Genomic DNA, 19706 nt, shown 5'->3' with positions numbered 1-19706 from the left:
CACTCGTCGTCTCACTCTCATGTACGGTGGCGGAAAACGTTTCACGCAAGCACTTTAACGGAAATCAAGAACCCAAAAGCCACTTAACGGAAACACAACCACAACGTGAGCCATCATTTGTGAAAATCCAGAAAAATCAGTCCCTGCTTGTGTTACGTTTGGATCCTCGGAGCATCTGTGCCGTAAAAACATTAAAATTTAAACTGCAACTGACTTGTTTGAGTTTTCACAGACGACAGCTCATCTATGACTTGACAGCAGTGAGTTACTCTTCTCGTTTCATTGTCAACATCTGTTGTCCCTCACGTCCGTCGCGGTTTCGTTTCTGTTGTGTTGCTGCTTTTGCACTTGTGTTTCTTCAATCACTTCAAAAAGAGGCCAACTCATTACAAAGTGATTTCTATTATCACAAAGAAGAACTCTGGTTTTGATTACGTGACTCTGTCTGTCTCTTGAGTGCATCGTTATAATTGTTCAAATGAGCTGTGAAAAGAAAACCTGGTGGAGGAATGAACCTGATGAGAATTATTTCTCCTTAATCCTGGAACAGATCATATGCTCAGGGCTGCCACGGCTGAGATGAACACCAAGAAATTAAAAGGAGAATACTATCATGCTTTGGAGAATTAACACACACGCAGAGGTCTGACTTGAATAGTGAGAATACCAAAGAAGAGATAAGGAGAAGGAGGAGCAGGCAAATGGGAGACGATGATGAGATAAAACACAAAACACAGAGGAACACACAGGTAGCGTAGAGGCCGTGATACAGGTATTTCTCTAGGAGGATAATGCTTCAAAAAACAAAAGGACAACGCCACACACAAACAGCTGCTGTGTAATTACAATTATCTTTGGCGTCTTTAACTTGTTTGTTCAGCTCTGATTTGAAATGAGCGAAGGCGCCCGTCCTGCTGTGCAAACCTCCCACCGGCAAAAGGAAAAGCTGCCACGGAAAATTCCTGTTCCGTCTCCAGACCCTCCGGCGGCGTGAAATGAAATTACAGCCAATTTCTCACCTATCACAGCTGCATTAACAGCAGTCCTCGAGACAGACAACATCATGTGGTGGACACGTGCCAACAGGCAGAGATTTACATATTCACAGACGCACATGTTGATCATAAAAAGAAGAAGCGGTACTGAAGCGAACATGTACAGTACCTGTGTTTGTGCGACGGGGCTGGTGCCTTTGTTTTCCTGCGACAGGAAGAAGCGGATGGACATGAAGAGCTCGTGGATGCAGACCCTGAACTCATCCTCGCTCTGGCCTCCCGTCGCCAATGAGAAGAGCCGGCGAGATTGGATGATGTACTTGAAGATGTACTCGCTGGCCTGGAGGACAGAGGGAACAATCGTTCATCATTTGTGCCGGGTAGTAAAAAAGAAAGCCAGACTCCCCTTCAAGCGAAAGAACAATGTCATACCGAACTTTAACCTGATGTGTGTTTAATCCACAGATGAAGTTTTATGACTCAATTTCATTTTAATTTAACTGAAAGCACTTGTGTTGAAATTACAAGGACATTTGCCAACTGTGATCGTAAAATCGTTTAAAGTGATTTAGGATTTCATAAATATGTGAAATGTTTGCTTGCCCTCTTTATATGAGTGTAAACAAGAGTTGTTTTTTGTGGTCAGGGAAATTCAAAATCCTAAAGCAACACTGTTCAACTTTTTGACCTTAAATTAGCAGCATCAAAATGAGTTGATGGTTCACGGACGTGTGTAACTGTAACTGTTCAATCAGAGGAATCTGTAGATATTAAAAACCAGAGTTTCTCTGATATTCAGCCAGAAAACGTTTTGAATATTAAGAATTTGATGTATTTGTTACAGCCGCAGCTCTTCTGGTTCATGTAGCTAGGGATCATGGGTAATATCCGCAGTTATTTCAGTTAAGTGATTGGTTTGTTGTTTTTCTCTACATGAAAACCACTTAATTGCTCCAATGCCCAACAAAATGTATCACCACGTGTAGCTGCAGAGGGCGCTGTTGCTCAAGAAAAGGCCTGAACTTGAACTTATGACAATTCATTTACATGATTTTCATTCATTTTATAGAAATATAACTGGTCAAGTAATTGAAAAAAGGATTGTTAGAGACAAAGTTTTATCAAAAAGGTGAAATAAACACATTTTGACAATGATTTTGATAATTTCATTCAAATATTGTTGAATTAGTTTAAAAAAAATGAATTTTCATTTCCCCACTGTCTCCAGAGATGGTTGAGGCATATGGAGGAAATTGATCTGAGCGAGTTTTATTTAAAATTTAAACTGATTTTACAACTTTTTTAATAATCATTGCTAAATGCGCTTCTTCTAATAGTTTGCCATACCATAGTTTACCCATCCATAGTTTGTGAACCACTGCTCTAAAAAGCCTGATAAAAGATATTCTTTGGATTATGTACATGAGGAAACACATCAGCTCTCTTCACATCACTTGTTATTTCCTGCATGACAACATTAACTTGCACCAAACATTTGCTTCTGGTGCAGGATATATTCTGTGAATGATAAATGGGGAAACTGCACTACAGGAGCTGCACTGTGCTCCTCTGATGGTGTATCTGCCTGAGCCATTAGAATAATGTGATGTGCATTCCAAGCACCAGAGGCACTGCCTTTTATTTTCTGCTGATTAAAATTGCAAGCTGCGTAATAGACAGAGGAAGGGAATAATGGATGGCGTTGTGACATATCCACTGCTGATGTGGAGATAAATAAGCCTGGGGGGAGCTGACAGAAGTGTCAAGTTTGTTTGTTTGTGTTTCTGGATGCATCTGTGTTGACTGCGTAATGTGCAGTCTACGGAGACGGCTGCATGCAGGAGCATACGACTCGGAAATATCTCAGTCTGCTTTTGTGATTCCACACAGCTCACCTTGAGGACCTGCTGTATGTGATCCTGATGCTCTGCGTCAACAATGCGGTCCACGTACCACTTCAGCACTTTGATCAGGTCCCTGGAGAACACACACACACACAGACACACAGACACACACACACACAGACACACACAGACACACCATCAGCATTCACCTCCAGCAACATCACACAAGGTCTCCCACTGGATTTGGAAAAATATAGATCAGGCAATGGAAAGTTTTTAAACGAAACACTTCACATCTGTTTACATCAATTTCTGAGAAATTTCTACCACTCATTTAATTATAAATGTTTGATTTATTAAGCTTTGAACATATAAAAATCTGATTTAAATGTTGCAGTTTGAAACACTGATCTTAGGATGAGCAACCAATCTTATTAAAAATGTATATATATGTACATTTTGGAAAGAATATTAGATATCGGATTCTCGAAGCCTGACCTTATTTTCATCCAGCAGGAAACTGGTGACAGAAAAGGGGATTTTCTGATTCATGCTTCTCTATTAATATTAGATGGTTCCAATTAATGTGTGACACTTCTAATGAAACAAAATCACAGGTAGAAGAGTTTAAAGCAGATGGATGTGGCAGCAGCAGCAGCCTGTGAGCATTGTGTGAAAGAAACATGAAGACAGCGATAGCACAGTGTCTTCGCCTGTGACAGATGGGAGGAGAGAAGTCAGCGTGATTTAATAATTCACTTTTCCTCAGCCAGGGGGCAGCATAACCATTTTATTCACACATCAAATCAAAGCTCCGAGCTGAGTGGAGCAGCCTCTCGGCTCTGATGTAGGTTGACCTCTACGACTGCCTGTAGTGTGACACTTCATTATACTACAGTACTGCAGGCTCGAGCTGTCGTCCTAAAACATCCACATTTACAGACACGAAGGCTGAAATATCATCGTCACTAACCTGTAGGACAAAGCTCCAGCAAAGTGGCTCTCGATGTAGGTGTCCATGACTGGTTTGAAGTGCTGGAATTTGCTGTCCTGGAGAAGGTTGATGATATGGACCTAGACATAAGAGAATTCATTATAAAACAGGATTCCTTTACAAAGAACAGTACACAGAACAGTTCTTATGGGGAACCCCCCACCCCCGATATGGATTCACCCCTAAATGTTATGTATTCTTTCCTGAGTGAAATATTCCAAGTAATAACTGAAAAAATATTTTCATGACTACACCCTTTCATCAGATGCACATCTTGTTTATCAATTTACACATATTTCCCAAACACATTTGGTTCTTTGAGGACTTTGGGGGGTGATTAAACCGCTGAAGACAGTCGATTTATGAATTTTCAACTTGAAAAGATAGGGTAAAAAAAAGATTAGGAGAAGACGTAAGATTAAAAATGAGAATAAAAAAGTATTTTTGAATATACAAAACAAATTAAAATCGAAGCGAAAACTACAACTAAATCAATAATGACAAGCGAGCTACAACCCTTTGGAAAGTTCACTTGTCAGACTTGTTGGATTGATCTCAGGAACCACAAAAAGGACAGTTGATAACTGCACCGGCTCACTGGACCTTTTCATCATTTATAATGCTGCGCTGCGAGGAGAGAGTGTACGTGTGTCAGTGTGAGAGACTGATGAAGAGAGAGACGGAGAGAAAAGAGAGGTAGAGAGAGAGAGAGAGAGACAGAGGGAGGGTGAGATATCGATTCCCGACTTCGTTCTATCAGTGCAGTGCAGCATGACCGGGGTGAGATTGGTTCAGCGAGCTCTGGAGCGTTACATCACGAGATCTTTCACCAACGGTTTGTGTCTGTTTTTCTGTGTTTGACACAAATGCGATGAGATTGTGCTCAACACGCAGGAAAAACTGGACACAGAAAATCTTAAGAACGTCCAAGGAAATGAGCGGACCATGAGAACGACTTACTCACCAGTGAGTCAAACACCTTCAGCCCGTATCTCTGAGAACTTTCATCCAGGATGCCGAAGAGAGTGTCCAGGGTGTCCTGAAGAAACTGGTGATGGGAGCAGGAGAAAAGGAGTTTGTACAAAGTGGCACAGAGCTGGTGCTTTATATTAACTTTACTTTTCAGTTTTCCAACATCCACAACTTGCTGAAACCGCGTGGACTCAAATCCAATCAAAAACAATCAATACTACGTCGGGAGAACTCAGGGGCCCGAGAATCTGATGATCTGTGAGCGTACTTTGACAATCTCCGAGCCATCGATCTCCTTCAGTTTAGAGAGGCTGTCGTTGATCCTTTCGGGGTGCGCTCTCCACTTCAACAGGTCCAGCATATCACCTGCAGTGGAAAAAAGAGGGAGAGAAAACAGCAAATGAAGAAGATACAAAAGAAGCAGAAGAGAAACTTCTTGTTTGTTTGTTAAGAGCGATACACATCTCGCCACAACCTTCAATTATAGCCCAAAACTCCAGATTAATTATATTTTCATGTGCAGCAGGGAAAAAGGAGATAAAAAGTCATTTTCCTGAGACACAGTCCCCGAACGTAGGCATGAATAAAACATAAGCCTGGAGAAGAAAGTCTTTCAGCTGTCTCTTCAGATTCTGTTCAACCTGAAGCGTGTCTGTCTGCAACTTTATGTGGGAATTTGTGTCCATGTGTGCATCTGTTTGTGTATCTGTGTGTGTGTGGCCGCTTTGTTTGTTCCAATCTGTCAAATATATTCTCTTCAGCAAATACTTGAAATCAATTCTCCAACAAAATCCAGTATATTAAGGAAATTACCAGCCCGCTGCAAGTCAATACCGCCCGTAGCTTTTCTGTTTATTTATTCTACCAGGTACTTTATGAGATGAAAAAATTATTCACAGTGTTTTATATTCTGAAGATGCACTTGACTGGTAATATGGTGAAGTTTGAAATGCACAAGTGACTGAGTGAAGAAAAACCAATGTCTCCTTTGATTTTCACTATATTTCAATTCATGCTCATAGTTGGATAATTATGTGTTCGTCATAGATAAGACTACGAATCTGACTCTGCAGCCTGGATGCTTCGTCTGCTCTCCTGCATGTGCACACTTTTATTCACATACACATATTTTCTCACTTTCTCTCGCGACCAGGTATTAACATTCATCCTGAGTGATCCGATAACTAGCGTCACACATTGGCTGGGATCGCAATTTTCTGTCCAAACTCAAAAAAATTACTGAGCCAGACCCGAACCCGACAGGCATTATGTTTTTCTTGTTGAGCACCATCTTTGGCAGCAGTGCTTCAGCCCTGTGCTTTCTGAATTATACATATGCACAGGGCTAGATTGTGCAGCCATATACAAGCTAACTCACACCTCACTAGGCAAGTAGCCAAAAGACAACTCAATCCCCGAGTCTAGTTTACCATTCTGTGTGAGCTTGGTGGAGCAGAGGAAGCTGGTGATCCAGAAAGACTCCTTGGTGCCCTTCAGTGTCTGGTTGTTGGACGGGAGGTTGGCCTTAGAGAATGGCAGCTTCAGGTAGCGCGAGCAGTCGGCCAGGCTGGTGTTCTCCTCACACTGAAGAGAAAGAAGAGAGACAAAAGCACACAATTTAAATGAGAAGAAGGACGCCATGCTACCAAAATGAAAACACTGTTTAGTCAACAGGAGACCGGATCAACTATGGGCAATCATTTGAGGGTTGTCAGCTTTATATCACTCATGACTGAAACATGTGAATCTACCAACCACAGACCATCAACGACATGATGAAGCTTCTGGAACTGCACATAATGATGAGGTTTAGTTATTTTCAGGGTTTTAATGCGGAGCCCTGATGCACAGCTGAGGTTGTTTGAGCTCCAAAGCTTCCACACAGTTTGGACTGATTCGCCTGTCTATTTTGGGTCTGAGGAGAAACTAGGCCATGCCGGTTTCATTGAGCTTTTCAACAACTTCCATCTGGCATTACAATGGGCCTTGACTCCCCCATCCTCCACCCTGACAGTGGGAACACACCAGGTACCCAGAGTTGTCCTCCTGAATTGGCCGACATAACTCAGGTTATGAAGTTATGTAACAGAAAATCTGAGAAAGAAAAAAAATCGAGGACTATAAAAAGACGAGTCTTTGTTTTTTAAGACATCTAAAATAAACCAGAGTTAACAGCGGAATAAATAATCAGACTTTTTGGTCACTGCTCTGCCACAGCAATAAAAAGTACGAATGTGCTTCATGCTTTTCCACTCTCCGCAAAAGCCTTGTTTGTGCACACACCCCTCTTGCCTGCAGCTGAGGAAAAGCATGTAGTCTGCAATTATTGTCAATTACACCCAAGACGATTTCGCAGAGGCTTTCAACTCAGGAAGACGGCCATTTTATTTGCTTTAGTCGTTTGATGTGTCGAAGCCGAAATGTGTGAAAAGATGACTGCGAGTCTCCGAAGGTCTGTAAAACGCAGAAACTGGACATAAAGGTCAAAGCTAAATGCTGAGATAGAGACGGATGCATCAGCTTTGCAAACATCCAGTCAAGTGCAAAGTGTTGCTTACATTAGCAAAAAGACATGCATTAACCCTCACTTGTGGTTAAAATTGAAACCTCACAGCTTGCCGATGTTGTTTAAGTGGACTTCACTGAGCTGTCAGGCTGTAATGGAGGGATGGGAGCTGTTTGTCAGGCTGCAGCACCGAACGGCTCAACGGCAGAGTGACAGTGTTTTGCTATTTAGAGCAAATGATTTGTGTGATCATATACAGTGAAGTAGCCTTGACGACACCTGTGTGACACAAAACTGTGAGTGGGTTCAATTATGAGAATCTACAAGACGCAAATGACGGGTGATCATGGATATTTGTTCCCTATGATTGGAGAAATCTACTGTTATATCCGTTCATATCATGTCAAATCTCAAAAACAAGGGATTCAATCCTGAAATTGAATACAATTTTAAGTGTAGTCCATATTCACAAATCGCTATTTGTCTTAAAGGGCTCAACAAATTGCAACATCCATAACCCTGGACTAGAGTGAGGAACAAACATGGAGAAAAAAAAAACAGAAAAACTGGGAAGAGTCACAAGTGAGGGATCTCACCCCCAGGATGGAGAAAACATGTGGAGCAATAAATGGATAGAAAAGCACAATGATATATGACAAAAAGCTTGTTGTTACAATAAAATCATCACTCGTGAAAATGCATCAAACATTAAAACTATCCTGATTGACTCGTTCTCCTGAGTCAGTCTTAGATGAATATTTACACAGATATGACTAGGACATAACTAGATGAATAATGTCAAAGGATTTCCGAGTCTTGGTCGTGAGGGAGTGTGGGTCTTACCTTGTGGATAATGAGCTCATGGGTGCCATCTGGCAGAGTCCTGCCATCCTCCTGCATCAGAGGAACAAAGGAGTAGCCAAACAGTTTCTTCTCCCCCTTGTCTTTAGCTGCCAAACAACAACACATGGACATGACATTGAATCCAAAACACACAAGCTCAGGCTGCCAGCAAGCAAAGACAAATCAAAAGACGATATTGTGACACCGGTGCAGCTCGTCCTCATAATGCAGTCGATAATTAATATGTTAAAAAACTCTGAACTGTATCCGGCAGAAAACTATTGTAGAACTATTCTGTCTGGAAGTTAAAGGCACGCTGAGTTCTTTGAGCACAAGTTGTGCTACGGAGCGGAGAAACATTATTACCTCCGCCAAAGTCTTCACACCTGACCGTCAGCAGGATTATGCAAAAAACTAGCTTCCATGAAACTTGGTGGAAGGTCGGGCCAGAAAAGAACCCGTTAAACTTTGACATTGATCTGGACAACGGCGCAAATCAAGCTATTTTTTTTTTCACTTTCTCCTGCGAAGTTGTTGTTCCGGCTTCGGTGTGTTCATGTGCTTTGAATGTGACAAAAACTAAGCATGGTAAACAAAAGGAGCTGTATTTATGTGATCAGAGCATTTAAAGAAAGAGCAAAGAAAAATAATCAGGTGTGACAGGCAATTAAATAATTGAAAACATTAGCATGTTAATCATAAAAACATCTGTATTGGCTAAGAAGGTTCTTGTGAGAGATTACCATTGAGTGACAAATAATAAACATTTGACAACATTGAACTTGTTTTTCCAATTATTCCGATGACACGTGAATGCACGATGATGTCTTTGAGTGTGTGAGGCATGACTGAATTCAAGGGGACTGTGCGGCCTTGGCGCTCTACTGATTGTCATTCTAGTTGCTATTGATTTCAACACAATCAACCAGCATAGCCTGGGGGGGGGCTGCTTGTCCTTGTAAACATGAATATAAACAAATACAAGTTTCAAAATATTCACAACAACCCCGATGAGGCCCCAATGACACCCACAATGCATTTTGATGAGAGACACTCTGAATGTAAAAAAAGTGTGTTCGCAATGAAACTCTACAGGAAACGATTAAGTTCAGACCATAGCATGGAAACACTGTTGTGGGCAGTCTGACGTCTATTGCATCTATAACCACAGCATTGCTTGTAAGCCAGCAGTGAACCCCCCACCCCCCCCACCCTCAAGTAAACGTCTAAACAACCTCGACCGGAGGGAAAAACAGCATCTGATTAACGCTGCCTCTGTGTTTTTAAGAAGCTTTCAAAGCTCTGGGCATTATTTGCATGATTACATGTAATCTGATTTATCTGCTGCTTTGACAATAATGTGCTAATGCGCGCACAGCAGGAAGCAAAGGTTTCTATTCACTTTCAATTCAACGCGACTGATTCATTCATCCAGCGTCTACCAGTGTTGTGTTGTGTGTCTGTGTCTGTGTTGTCTCCCCCCAGGAGAAGAATGAGTTACTTCACCGCTGCCATGTTATTTCTGTCTTGCTTTGCTGTGATTAAGTTTTCACACCAGGGAAGTTATTGCTTACAAAACAGTATGTTTTTTTTTGCTCTTCGTTGTGTGTGGTTCCCCTCAGACAGGTTTTTCTAATCTATAAGCCTTCACAGACTTGGGCACAACGAGATTAGGGAAGATTAAGTGGTGCTGTGTGAAATGCAGGCTTAGCTGAGCTTGGCAGAACAGGTAGAGGATAGATTGATGTATGTTTGTGCAGGAAATACACTGCGCTGTTACATAGCACAATGCTATAGTTTGGGGGCTTGTTAGGAATTCAGGGTTTTAAATTTCTAAACGTGCAAAGACCTCGTATTTTATGCTGTCTATGAAAAAGAGAGAAAATGAAAAAAGGCTCTTCTGACAGCAGTAAAGGTAAAGTACGCCTACGACGACAAATTACTTCAATTGTTTGAGCAAGGCAACAAAGAGTCAGCTGTAACAAAACAAAGTACTGCACTACGGAGACTGTCAGGTCCTAAAACTCCACTTTAGCGTCGTTTAGGAACAACTCTCAACTCCCTACAAACAAATTAACAAATACAGCTGCTGCATGAAGCCTACAACACAAGAGCATTTAAGCATATTAACAAAAATGAGCTTTTTTCTCTCTCTTTGTCTGCATACGGGAGCTGGAAAGTTGTCCCAGAGTTTGCGAAAAAATGATATGGTCTCGTCAGTTTGGTGTCCCCACAGGCGTAAACTGGGCTCCTAATGGGCGACCTTTGAGTGGCAAAGCTAGCACAGCCAGCGCTAATAAGGCTACTATATCTACTGCACACTCTCAGTTTGGCCTAATAATATCAGCTTGTTATGAGAGAGGAGATTTGGCCTTCTCTCCCTGTGGCCCAGAAAGAGGGCGGGGGAGGCAGAAGAACCATATTTCGGTCATAATTAAAGCTTTGTCTCATTAGGAGGTGAGGAGTCGGACAAACAGTCTCATTATGAAAATACTAAAACAAGCGCATTATGGGGAAATTGTCTATTTTTGAGGCGGCAGCAGCCTTGGGGCTTGAGGATGCATGGTTCGCAGGTTGAAGCTGAAAGGAAAGTGAAATGTTCACTGTGCTTGTTCTCCGTGGCAACACCTCTTTACTGCTGCCCCTCAGGCGTCAGCACCCAGGGCAGAGGATGTATGAAACTGTCTGTAATGATCGAGTGACCGCAGTCCCAGCTCGACTTACTGGAGCAGTGTCGGAACTCGAAGCGGACGTGCGACCCCCGAAACATGTCGACCGGGATGGGGAGCTTGATCTGCTCCGCCCAGCGCGGACTGTTGTTGTGGTACAGCACCAGGGAGTGGTACTCGTCCCCACCTGGTTCCCCCGAGCCGGCAGCCACGTGACTCTGAAAGAAAAGAGAGAGAAGGAGACAGTGAGCAGAGCAGGAGGAGGCAACTGATGCAGAGAAAGAACAGGAAGCGAAGAGAGGAAATGAGAGGCCATGAGAGGATGTGGTAAAGAGCGATGGCGCGATTAATTAATATGTGAGACATGTATTGAAACCTTACACACATGCCACAAATGCCAATTGAGGGGGGATGAGGTTTGCGTGTGAGGGTTGTGTGCCCTGCAGTGGCAGAGGCGGTGGCAGCAGGGTTATATTTGAGTCTATTTTCTTTCCAAGGCCCAGGCAGCGCAGAAAACCACAGAGGCAGACTGTCACTTTTCAGTTTCTCATCAGGGTCAGTGAAATTTAAATGACTGATTACAAAAAGGTGAGTTGACTAAGAACTTAACCAAGGTTTTTACTGTTCTTCAATATATTGTTTAGGCTTCAGATCCTAAATATTTTCCTGATGACAGTGAGGGTAGTTGTAAAAAAAGTGTTTTTACCTTGAGAATCTGTCCATCAATATCCAGCACGTACACCGTGATCTCTACGTTCCTGGCGACACTCTTCCCTCCCTTCTCAAACTCTCCTTTCTCCAGTGCGATGTAAAGGTCATTCCTCATCTCTCCTGTAGGAACAGGAGGTAAAAAAAAAAAAGAAAGAAAAAAGCCATTGATTATGCATATGAGCAAGAATTATTAATGATCTCGCTGCAGCTTGATGACAACTTCTGGTGTAAAAGCTCATGACAGCGATGGAGAGCATTTACATTGTGGCCATTTACACATAAATATTTTGCTGACATGAAATCTAAGCTTGAGTTCATGACCTTTGACCATCTGCAAGATTCAGAATATGCCATAAGCAGATCCGTGGGCGAATGCCTACGTCAGTCTTGTGTCTGATGGCTTTGGAATGATGTGAAACAAAAATAAATTTTGAATGACAACAGTCACACCGATACATGTGTCTCAATATGTGGGAAATTCCCTGCAAACTGCATCAGATGGAGTTTTACTGAGTGAGAAAATCTGAATGACTTGTTTTGAAAGTTTATTCTTTTAAATAACTAACCCCCATTTTCCCACATGCAGATGTGCAACAAGTAGGTCGGGACAGCACCTTGTCCAGATTGTTAAATTTTTATTTCTGAATATGAGCTATACAAATAAAATATGATTCGAGTAGATTATCTGGCCCATATAGAGCATATAATGTTTAAAAAGACAACATGACCAAGAGTGTGGAACTCATAAAAACAAAAGTATGACCTATGAACTCTGATGCAACACAGTCTTTGGTCAAGGTTGGTTAAGGAATAATTCTCGGAAGTAATATTCGTGTTTTTTGTTTTTATTGCAGCTGAATGCACAATGTCTGGGTTAGGCAACACATTTATTTCCTTCTGAAGAGGAAGTCAAAGTGGTGCTAAGTGATCTGGGTAAGAAAAGGAGAGGCCTGTTTCCTCTGTGGTCTGACACCAAAAAAATAAGTTCCCTGTGTAACCTCTGAGTACGTGTCTGCGCTCATCATATCTCCATCTCGATGGTCAGCATTGATTTTCTTGCTCTTAACAACAGTAACCATGGCAACACAAGGCATTCTATACACACCCATACTGTGTGCTGGCAGCGCACACACAAGGACTTCAGGAAGGTGGACACACAAGGGAGCAGTATTCTTACGTACAATGGGAAAACAGGAAGTGGGGAAGGTAGGGGGCAGAGCAGCTTGACGAGAAAAAATCGGAGAAAGACACAAAGAGATACGAATCCAGAAAAGAGAGAGAGGGGGGAAAGAGAAGGGGAGACGTGAGCCCAAGGGCAGAGTTACACTTGCAGAAAAATGGGTGAGAGCGCTCAGTGTTAAGGGTTTGTAGTCAGACAAAGACAAAGACAGTGAACATAAATCTGTGTTAGTGAGGCGCTGGGGGACCCACAGTCCATGCTTCCTCTTTATCTGTGTGACCAGACAGCACACCTCACTTATTTAAAGGAACTGCTCTACTGAGGACAAAAAATAATAAAAATCAGTCCCCTGACGTCCAGCGCTCATAAATGAATGAACAGACAAAGAGTCGTACAGCTCCTTCTGCTGCTCTCCCTTTCAAATGTTCCCTCCTGCATATGTAAATATCTTACATATTACGTCATCTGACATTCAAGTGGCTGTACATTTGTCACCAAGGCAACAAGGCCCCATCCAGATAAGCCCGGGGGGGTCCTGCAGGGGTCTGTGTCCTTTTTTGAGCAGCGGCTGTGTGAGTGATGCCTATCTACCTGAATCAATGGGAATATTTCATCTATCTGAGGGCGCCCTTAGGTGGGGATCACTCACGCAGGAAGCGTTACCAAGGCAACTACAGCAGACGTGATGATGATGAGGCGGATAAATGTCGACAATATAAACACTGGAAAACACATCATTAATTTCTTAGCCTCAAGGGTGTCAGCTGAAATCGGAGAAACACATTATATAGAAATAGATATAAATGAATTCACTTTACTTAGAAAACAAGAGAAATAAAGTAGGTTATCAAAGAGACAACATTTATCTGAGCAGGCAAAAAAGAGTGTTCAAAAAATGTATGATCATTTTATTGGTTGGAAATTGTCGTTTTGATGAGTAAACTAAAATATCACCCCTCCAGAGAGAACCACACTTTATTTTTCCAGGAAGAAAAGGTTTTAAAATGTACAAACAATTCCAGGAAGTCTCAAAAGAAGTCTGTTATACTGTGCAGGGCTGTGTTGTTGATCCACCATCAGAATATTTTCATGACACCACAATATTAAGTGGAGCCGCAACAAAAACTGAAAAATAATCCCAAAGCTTTGAGACACAATGAGACTCTGGTGCACAAACATCTTCTTTTATATCAGATATTTCATTATCTGAGACTTCACTCATAGATGTGTTGAATCAAAAGTCTTTAAGAAGTGTATAATAACACAAAATGTATTTATTAATATCATTACTTATCTATTTTTTATTTATTTATTATAGAGCACTAGATGAAGTATAAATAGAGATGATTTCAGAAGAAAATTGAAAATTGAACATCTGGCTCAAGGTTGCGGAGGACGTGCCATGCTTTCTTTCAAACACTTGCTCGGTATCTCACCGAGCAAGTGTTTTCAGAGGAGTTGTATTTGTTCAGCTAAGAGTCAAAACCAGTTCCATCCGGTTGATGACATTATGAGCACTGGTGTGTTTGTGGGGTTCTACCTGGCATGATGACGTCAGAGAAGCCCAGTTTCCTGGTGATGGACACGCCGCGGGTGAAGAGGACCATGTACTCCCGTCTCAGCTGCTCGATGTCGCCGTGGAGAAGCTGCAGAGCCACAGCTAGGCCTGGAATGAAATAACAGCAACATTCAAAACCTTATATATTAAATTTCTATTTGCAGCAACAACATAATTTCAGTCAGTATCTCATACCAAAGACACCAATAAAATTTTGATCCAGGTTTTATCACAGCCGCATGGACCATACGTGTTATATCTGCCATCTTCTACACGTATGTCCATAAAAATTACAGAGACGCAGAAATGAAAACAGCCTGTGAGTCAGGCACCACTCTTTTTTTAACAGGAGGAAATCCTACATGAAGGCCGCTGCCTCGAATCAATACACTTATGCAATAATTCCAAATGTCAGCCCAGCTAAATTAAAACACAGCTCCAAAATACAGCTCCTTGATGTGCATGTGTGTGTCTGTCAGTGCTCGTGACAAGGAGAGGCAGATACATTAAGAGCTAAACAGCAAGGGAGCGCACGGGGAAGAGACAAGATGACAATGACGATTATTGTTCTGGATGTTTTTAGGAAAGTTGTGAGGCAGCGGTGGAATGGTTCATTAGCTGTGTGAGAGATTTCCGTCACTGAGAGTCAACAAAGAGACGTGATTTGTCTGCAAACCTGTTCACGATGTGCCAAACTACACAGCGCTGCAAAGACAGAGCAGGACGGAAGAAAAGAGGTTTCAGGTTTCAAGCTGGCTGCCAAATTGACTGATATAAAATACTTCATTTTGTCGTGGCTGGACTGTGTTCTGGTTTTATTAAGTTATTTTACTTATTTCTGTCTACTATGAATTCAAATTTAGACAAACACTGTGATGCCTTTGTGGGGCAGTATACAGCTACAGATAACACCTTATCTTGCCTATCTTGCCATGTCCCTTGAATCATCTCCACTGTGGCGGCACGCCATATTCTAATTTGTCCTTCTACAGTAGCTACAGTAGTAAAGCTTTGTGCAGCGCGATCAGCGACCATAAAGTTGTTACAGTCCGCGTTCATTCAGCAGCAGTTGGGCACAACAGTGTCATGCAATGCACGCAAATATCACCACCAATTTATTTATTCATTCTTCACCAAGGTGGAGTTCAACTTTGGTGAACTTTGACCCTCAACATTCACAAAGTTTGATTTGTAACAGTCGATCCTTTAGCCTGTGAGAGCGATGTTTATTCCAGTGCATGTGCACCTTGTGACTGCCTCAGAATGAATACATTCTGTGAAACACTGCAGAGAAAGGGAAATAAAATCCTGTTTATTTGGATCCACACAAAAAATTATAAGTAATTCAAAAATGACACACAGTCCATCGACTGTAGTTCAAAGTGGCACAAAGGTCTGGTGGGAATTGAGAGGAGAGTCCCATTAAGTTCAGGGGAGAGGTGTTTTTTTCCATCCTGGCCTAATCTGCCGGCCCCTTAATGTGGATCAAGCCTTTGAAACACCCATTAACACACACAAAGGGTCTAAAAGCTACTGCCGGGCTACAATAAGGCAAACCAGATTCATGACTATTCAGCCTGAAAGATGGAGCTGAAGCTGATAAAATACAAAACAAAAACAATCTCAACCTTTGCTCCTCTCTGCCCACCCGGCCTGCCTCGTCACAAACTCAAACAAAACGTTCGAGTTGTCGCAGCCTCTTCTGTCACTGCCTACGCCTGCATGTGGAGGTGGGAGCCGAATTATCTACCTGACCTGACTCATGCAGAGCCAGATTCTTATGAAAGACGTTTTAAGAGTAACTGAGCTACATGCGAACAAAAATCAACATCTCCTCTCATCAACTCTGTGTCTTGTCTTTCGAGTTTGGTAATGCGAAGAGTTCCCAAGACCTTGAAACATACAGGTAAAGAAGAATGAGATATTCATTAGGCTGCATGCGAACAAAACAACTGTCTCTCCCTCTCTGCCTCTTTATTACCCAAACAACCCAGTGTTCTTTATATTCTAACCACCGTGCATTTGTCTCTCCCCTGCTAATTGGCTGCTAATAGGAGACTTCTGGCACACTGCCAGGTCTGTTTAAGAGGAGAAGAAAGCAGCGACACACACACACACACAAGGATGCACACACTCGTGCCAAGACGGGGCACAAATGGCACACACATATACGCACATTACGTTATCACAGTCCACTGCACTCTTGTTTTAATTGCCCTCCTGACATTAAGTGTAATAAATTGTGGCCTTTAAATTATGCAGGGTGTTCCATTACTCCTGCACGGACATTTTACAGAGACATACCAAAGAGGAGACACAGACCTGTTGGCTAAAGATGATATTCTTTAATTCTTTAATGTTTCTCTGCAGCAGAGTAATCGCCTTTTAGAAGGAGTTGAGCTGTAAGTGATGCTGTAGCTGTTTTGCATGTCGAGTGGGCAGGGGACTGTTAATGTATTGGCAAATTAAGGGAGGAAAAATAAAAAGCAATCTCAGACTTTAAGGCCTTGAGGATTTTATGTTCTCATTGTGTCTGTGTGGGTTTTGTCTACATCAGATTCCTCCACCCACAGCCCAAACACACGCAGGTTGAGAAAAATTCACACTACATGACTTGCTGTCTTTAGATGTTCAAGACTGCCTCGCATCAGGGGGTCACACACTACTTGAACTTTCACCACGACGAGTACGTCTGGTCTCCAAACTACGTATCATCCTGTGAACACACACAGAAGAGTCTAAATGATCCTCCTGCTCACAGACTGACACATCAGGCTGGAGGAGAGCTCAAACGCTTCAGTGGACATCCTAGTTGTAAATAATGGCCACATTTTTCTGTCCGAACCTGCCTGAGCCCAAAGTAGTTAATGTCAGCTGGACAGATTGTGTGTTACCCTGTCCCTCACATGTGTGGTAACTGCTTGTTTTCCCAGATCACAGTCATGTGCAGACTAAATCAGGGGGTTCCTCGCCACAACACGCACCTTCACCATCCCAACCCCACCATGCACTCTGATTGGCTGCAGTTATCGCAGGCTGGTCTAGATATTAAGTCTGCTAGAAATCTCTGCGACGTGTCGGTTTGAAGATCACACACATAGACATTGCTGACTGCAGCTCGAACACTGAATGGGGCTTTTCTCAGAAAGTTAAAATCTGAAGTGTGAACTAAGCTTTAGGTTAAATGGAGAATGTGTATGTGTGAATAGGATTGAGAACAGTTGTTTGCAGGTCAGCACAATATGCTGATCTTTCACCCAAGCCCACCCCCTGCGACCCTCAAAGGGTAAGCAGGATCGATGGATGGATGTTACCTATAGACTTTTAGTTTACTTCAAAACTGTTGTTGAATGTACAACTTTAAAAATGTACAGGTCCTACTCAAGGCTGAGGCAGTGTGTGTGTGTGTGTGTGTGTGTGTGTGTGTGTGTGTGTGTGTGTGTGTGTGTGTGTGTGTGTGTGTGTGTGTGTGTGTGTGTGCATGATGTAATTAAAATGGATAGAGGAAGTTTAAAACAGCCAATAATAGCATAATCCTTGACAAGTGTAACTGAAAAGTGGGAGCTAATAAAATTAGGATGAATAGATGCGGCCCAGACAGATGAATGGTGCTCATAACACGCGAATGAAACCTCATATTGAGCTTTCATTATCTTAAAATTGAAGCAATTACTTCTGCCTTGTGATTAAAGCACTTTTTCCTTCATTTCATGAGATCAATGTCAAATTCAGATAAGTGGTGGAAACACACTTTATGATCAAAGTTGTGTGAATTAGCTGCAGCTCTCCTCTAATGCACTGCAGCAAATCAGCTGTTCAGCTGGATCGATGTCTTCAGGGGACAGTTGCTCAGTAGCCAACATCCAAGTGTTTGTGTTAACTGCAGCCAGAGACGGACGCAGACTCTTTCAAATAATTCACTTGCATGTGTTTATGAAGTGTGTGTTTGTGCTGGGTGAGTGTGCATAATGCTATCAAATCAAAGCCTGAAGCAAACATGTACAAGATGGAAAATATCATGAGAAAATACAGTTTCCTGAGGCAAAATGCCGCCTTCTGTCCGTTTGTTTTTGATTAAAAAGTCTGAATGACAACCAGCAGGCACCAAACACTGTGTAGCTTTGACTGAAGACACACACTCATCTGTTGTCTCTGTAGTCGTTGTAAATTAACTCCATACACAATAAAATAAAGGTCAAATAGGCTGTTGCTTAATATTTCTTTATTAGAAACCCGACCAAAATATCAGTCGCCTTTCAAATGCTTCATCTTTTACTGCCCTTTAAATCCCTTCTGAAAACAAAGCTTTCCTCTCTGTGTGAATTTAGGATATTTCATTTAATATTATTTTAATTATATATTTATTTTATAATCACGTTGTGTAAAACCTTTGTAACTTTGTATTGGATTTATCTATTTTTTTATTTAATTTATTTTTTCATATTTTTATTCATTTTAATCTTTATTTAATTTCAAAGTTGTATCCTGTTGTGAAGCACTTTGTAACTTTTTCAACTTTTTAAGAACAGAAAACTGTTATAAACGTGAGCTATTTATTCTCTTAATTCAAGTTCAATATATTTGGTCGTATTTGTGTTTTTATTCATTTATAATTATTTATCATAAGTCACTCATCATCTCAGAAATGCAAAGCGCTTTACATTTCCGCCTGAGATTTGAGCTTGATGTTGAAGTTTTGTTATTCTCAGAAACTGCAGTCTTTTTTAAATGGCTTTGTAGTCATTCAGTTTAATTACCGCATCCCTTCAAGCTTATTCGTGATAATTCGCCAGACTGGAGCTGTACGACTTCTCGTAATTATTGGTGTTCTCAGTGAAGGTAGAAAGAGGAGCTGACTCAGTAGATCAGTCTCACAGATTCTTGACATTCATATCATGTAGCCTTGTCTTCCATCTCTCCAGTTTGCATGCTTCACGCTCCTTAAACAATAATCAACCCTTTCTATGGAGCCCGGCTGTAATGTTCCTATAAGAATACATGAGGGAGACGTAGGAAGACAATCAGCTGCGTTAATGTGGAAAATGAATATTTCCATTAGGAAAATTAAAGCCTGAAAAAAAGTTTGCATTTATGTAAATCAACTTAAATGGAAACTTCTGATGAACTGATGCTGCTGGTAGTAGATTTGACCTCCTGATGCAAACAGCTGCACACTGGACGACGCTTTCTAGCGACTGCAGCGCGTCTTCTCGCTTCTGACTCCATTGCATATTATAATTTCAAATCATAATCAAGATGTTCATCATCTGTTTGCATATACGAGATTATTATCAACAAAACTACTCCAACAGCTGCAGCTTTAGGATTCTTTAAAACAACGCACTCTATAATCAACAGGAGGGATGTACAGCCCTCGGAGCAAAACAATCCTTTCAAATATCAGATGAAATTTCTTTGACGTTGGAAGAACTCA

The 19706-nt window shown here is 41.7% G+C and overlaps 1 protein-coding gene across 6 annotated transcripts in view; it reads right to left on the bottom strand.

Moving 5' to 3' along the window:
* Positions 1 to 19706, bottom strand: part of dock4b (dedicator of cytokinesis 4b) — a 107172-nt gene that overhangs the window by 37931 nt on the left and 49535 nt on the right. For all 6 annotated transcript variants that reach the window (XM_069519653.1, XM_069519654.1, XM_069519658.1 and 3 more), the window contains 10 exons: positions 14255 to 14380; positions 11530 to 11654; positions 10879 to 11041; positions 8155 to 8261; positions 6236 to 6389; positions 5074 to 5171; positions 4798 to 4881; positions 3813 to 3913; positions 2891 to 2972; positions 1165 to 1335 (listed from right to left, as the gene is read on the bottom strand). In XM_069519653.1, the coding sequence (XP_069375754.1) occupies positions 1165 to 1335; positions 2891 to 2972; positions 3813 to 3913; positions 4798 to 4881; positions 5074 to 5171; positions 6236 to 6389; positions 8155 to 8261; positions 10879 to 11041; positions 11530 to 11654; positions 14255 to 14380 (1211 nt within the window). The remainder of the gene's footprint in view (positions 1 to 1164; positions 1336 to 2890; positions 2973 to 3812; positions 3914 to 4797; positions 4882 to 5073; positions 5172 to 6235; positions 6390 to 8154; positions 8262 to 10878; positions 11042 to 11529; positions 11655 to 14254; positions 14381 to 19706) is intronic.

The sequence above is a fragment of the Paralichthys olivaceus genome, chromosome 23 (genome assembly GCF_024713975.1).
Source record: "Paralichthys olivaceus isolate ysfri-2021 chromosome 23, ASM2471397v2, whole genome shotgun sequence".
Lineage (NCBI taxonomy): Eukaryota > Metazoa > Chordata > Actinopteri > Pleuronectiformes > Paralichthyidae > Paralichthys > Paralichthys olivaceus.
The sequence above is the reverse complement of the archived record's forward strand: the minus strand, read 5'-3'. Positions and strand labels throughout refer to the sequence as shown.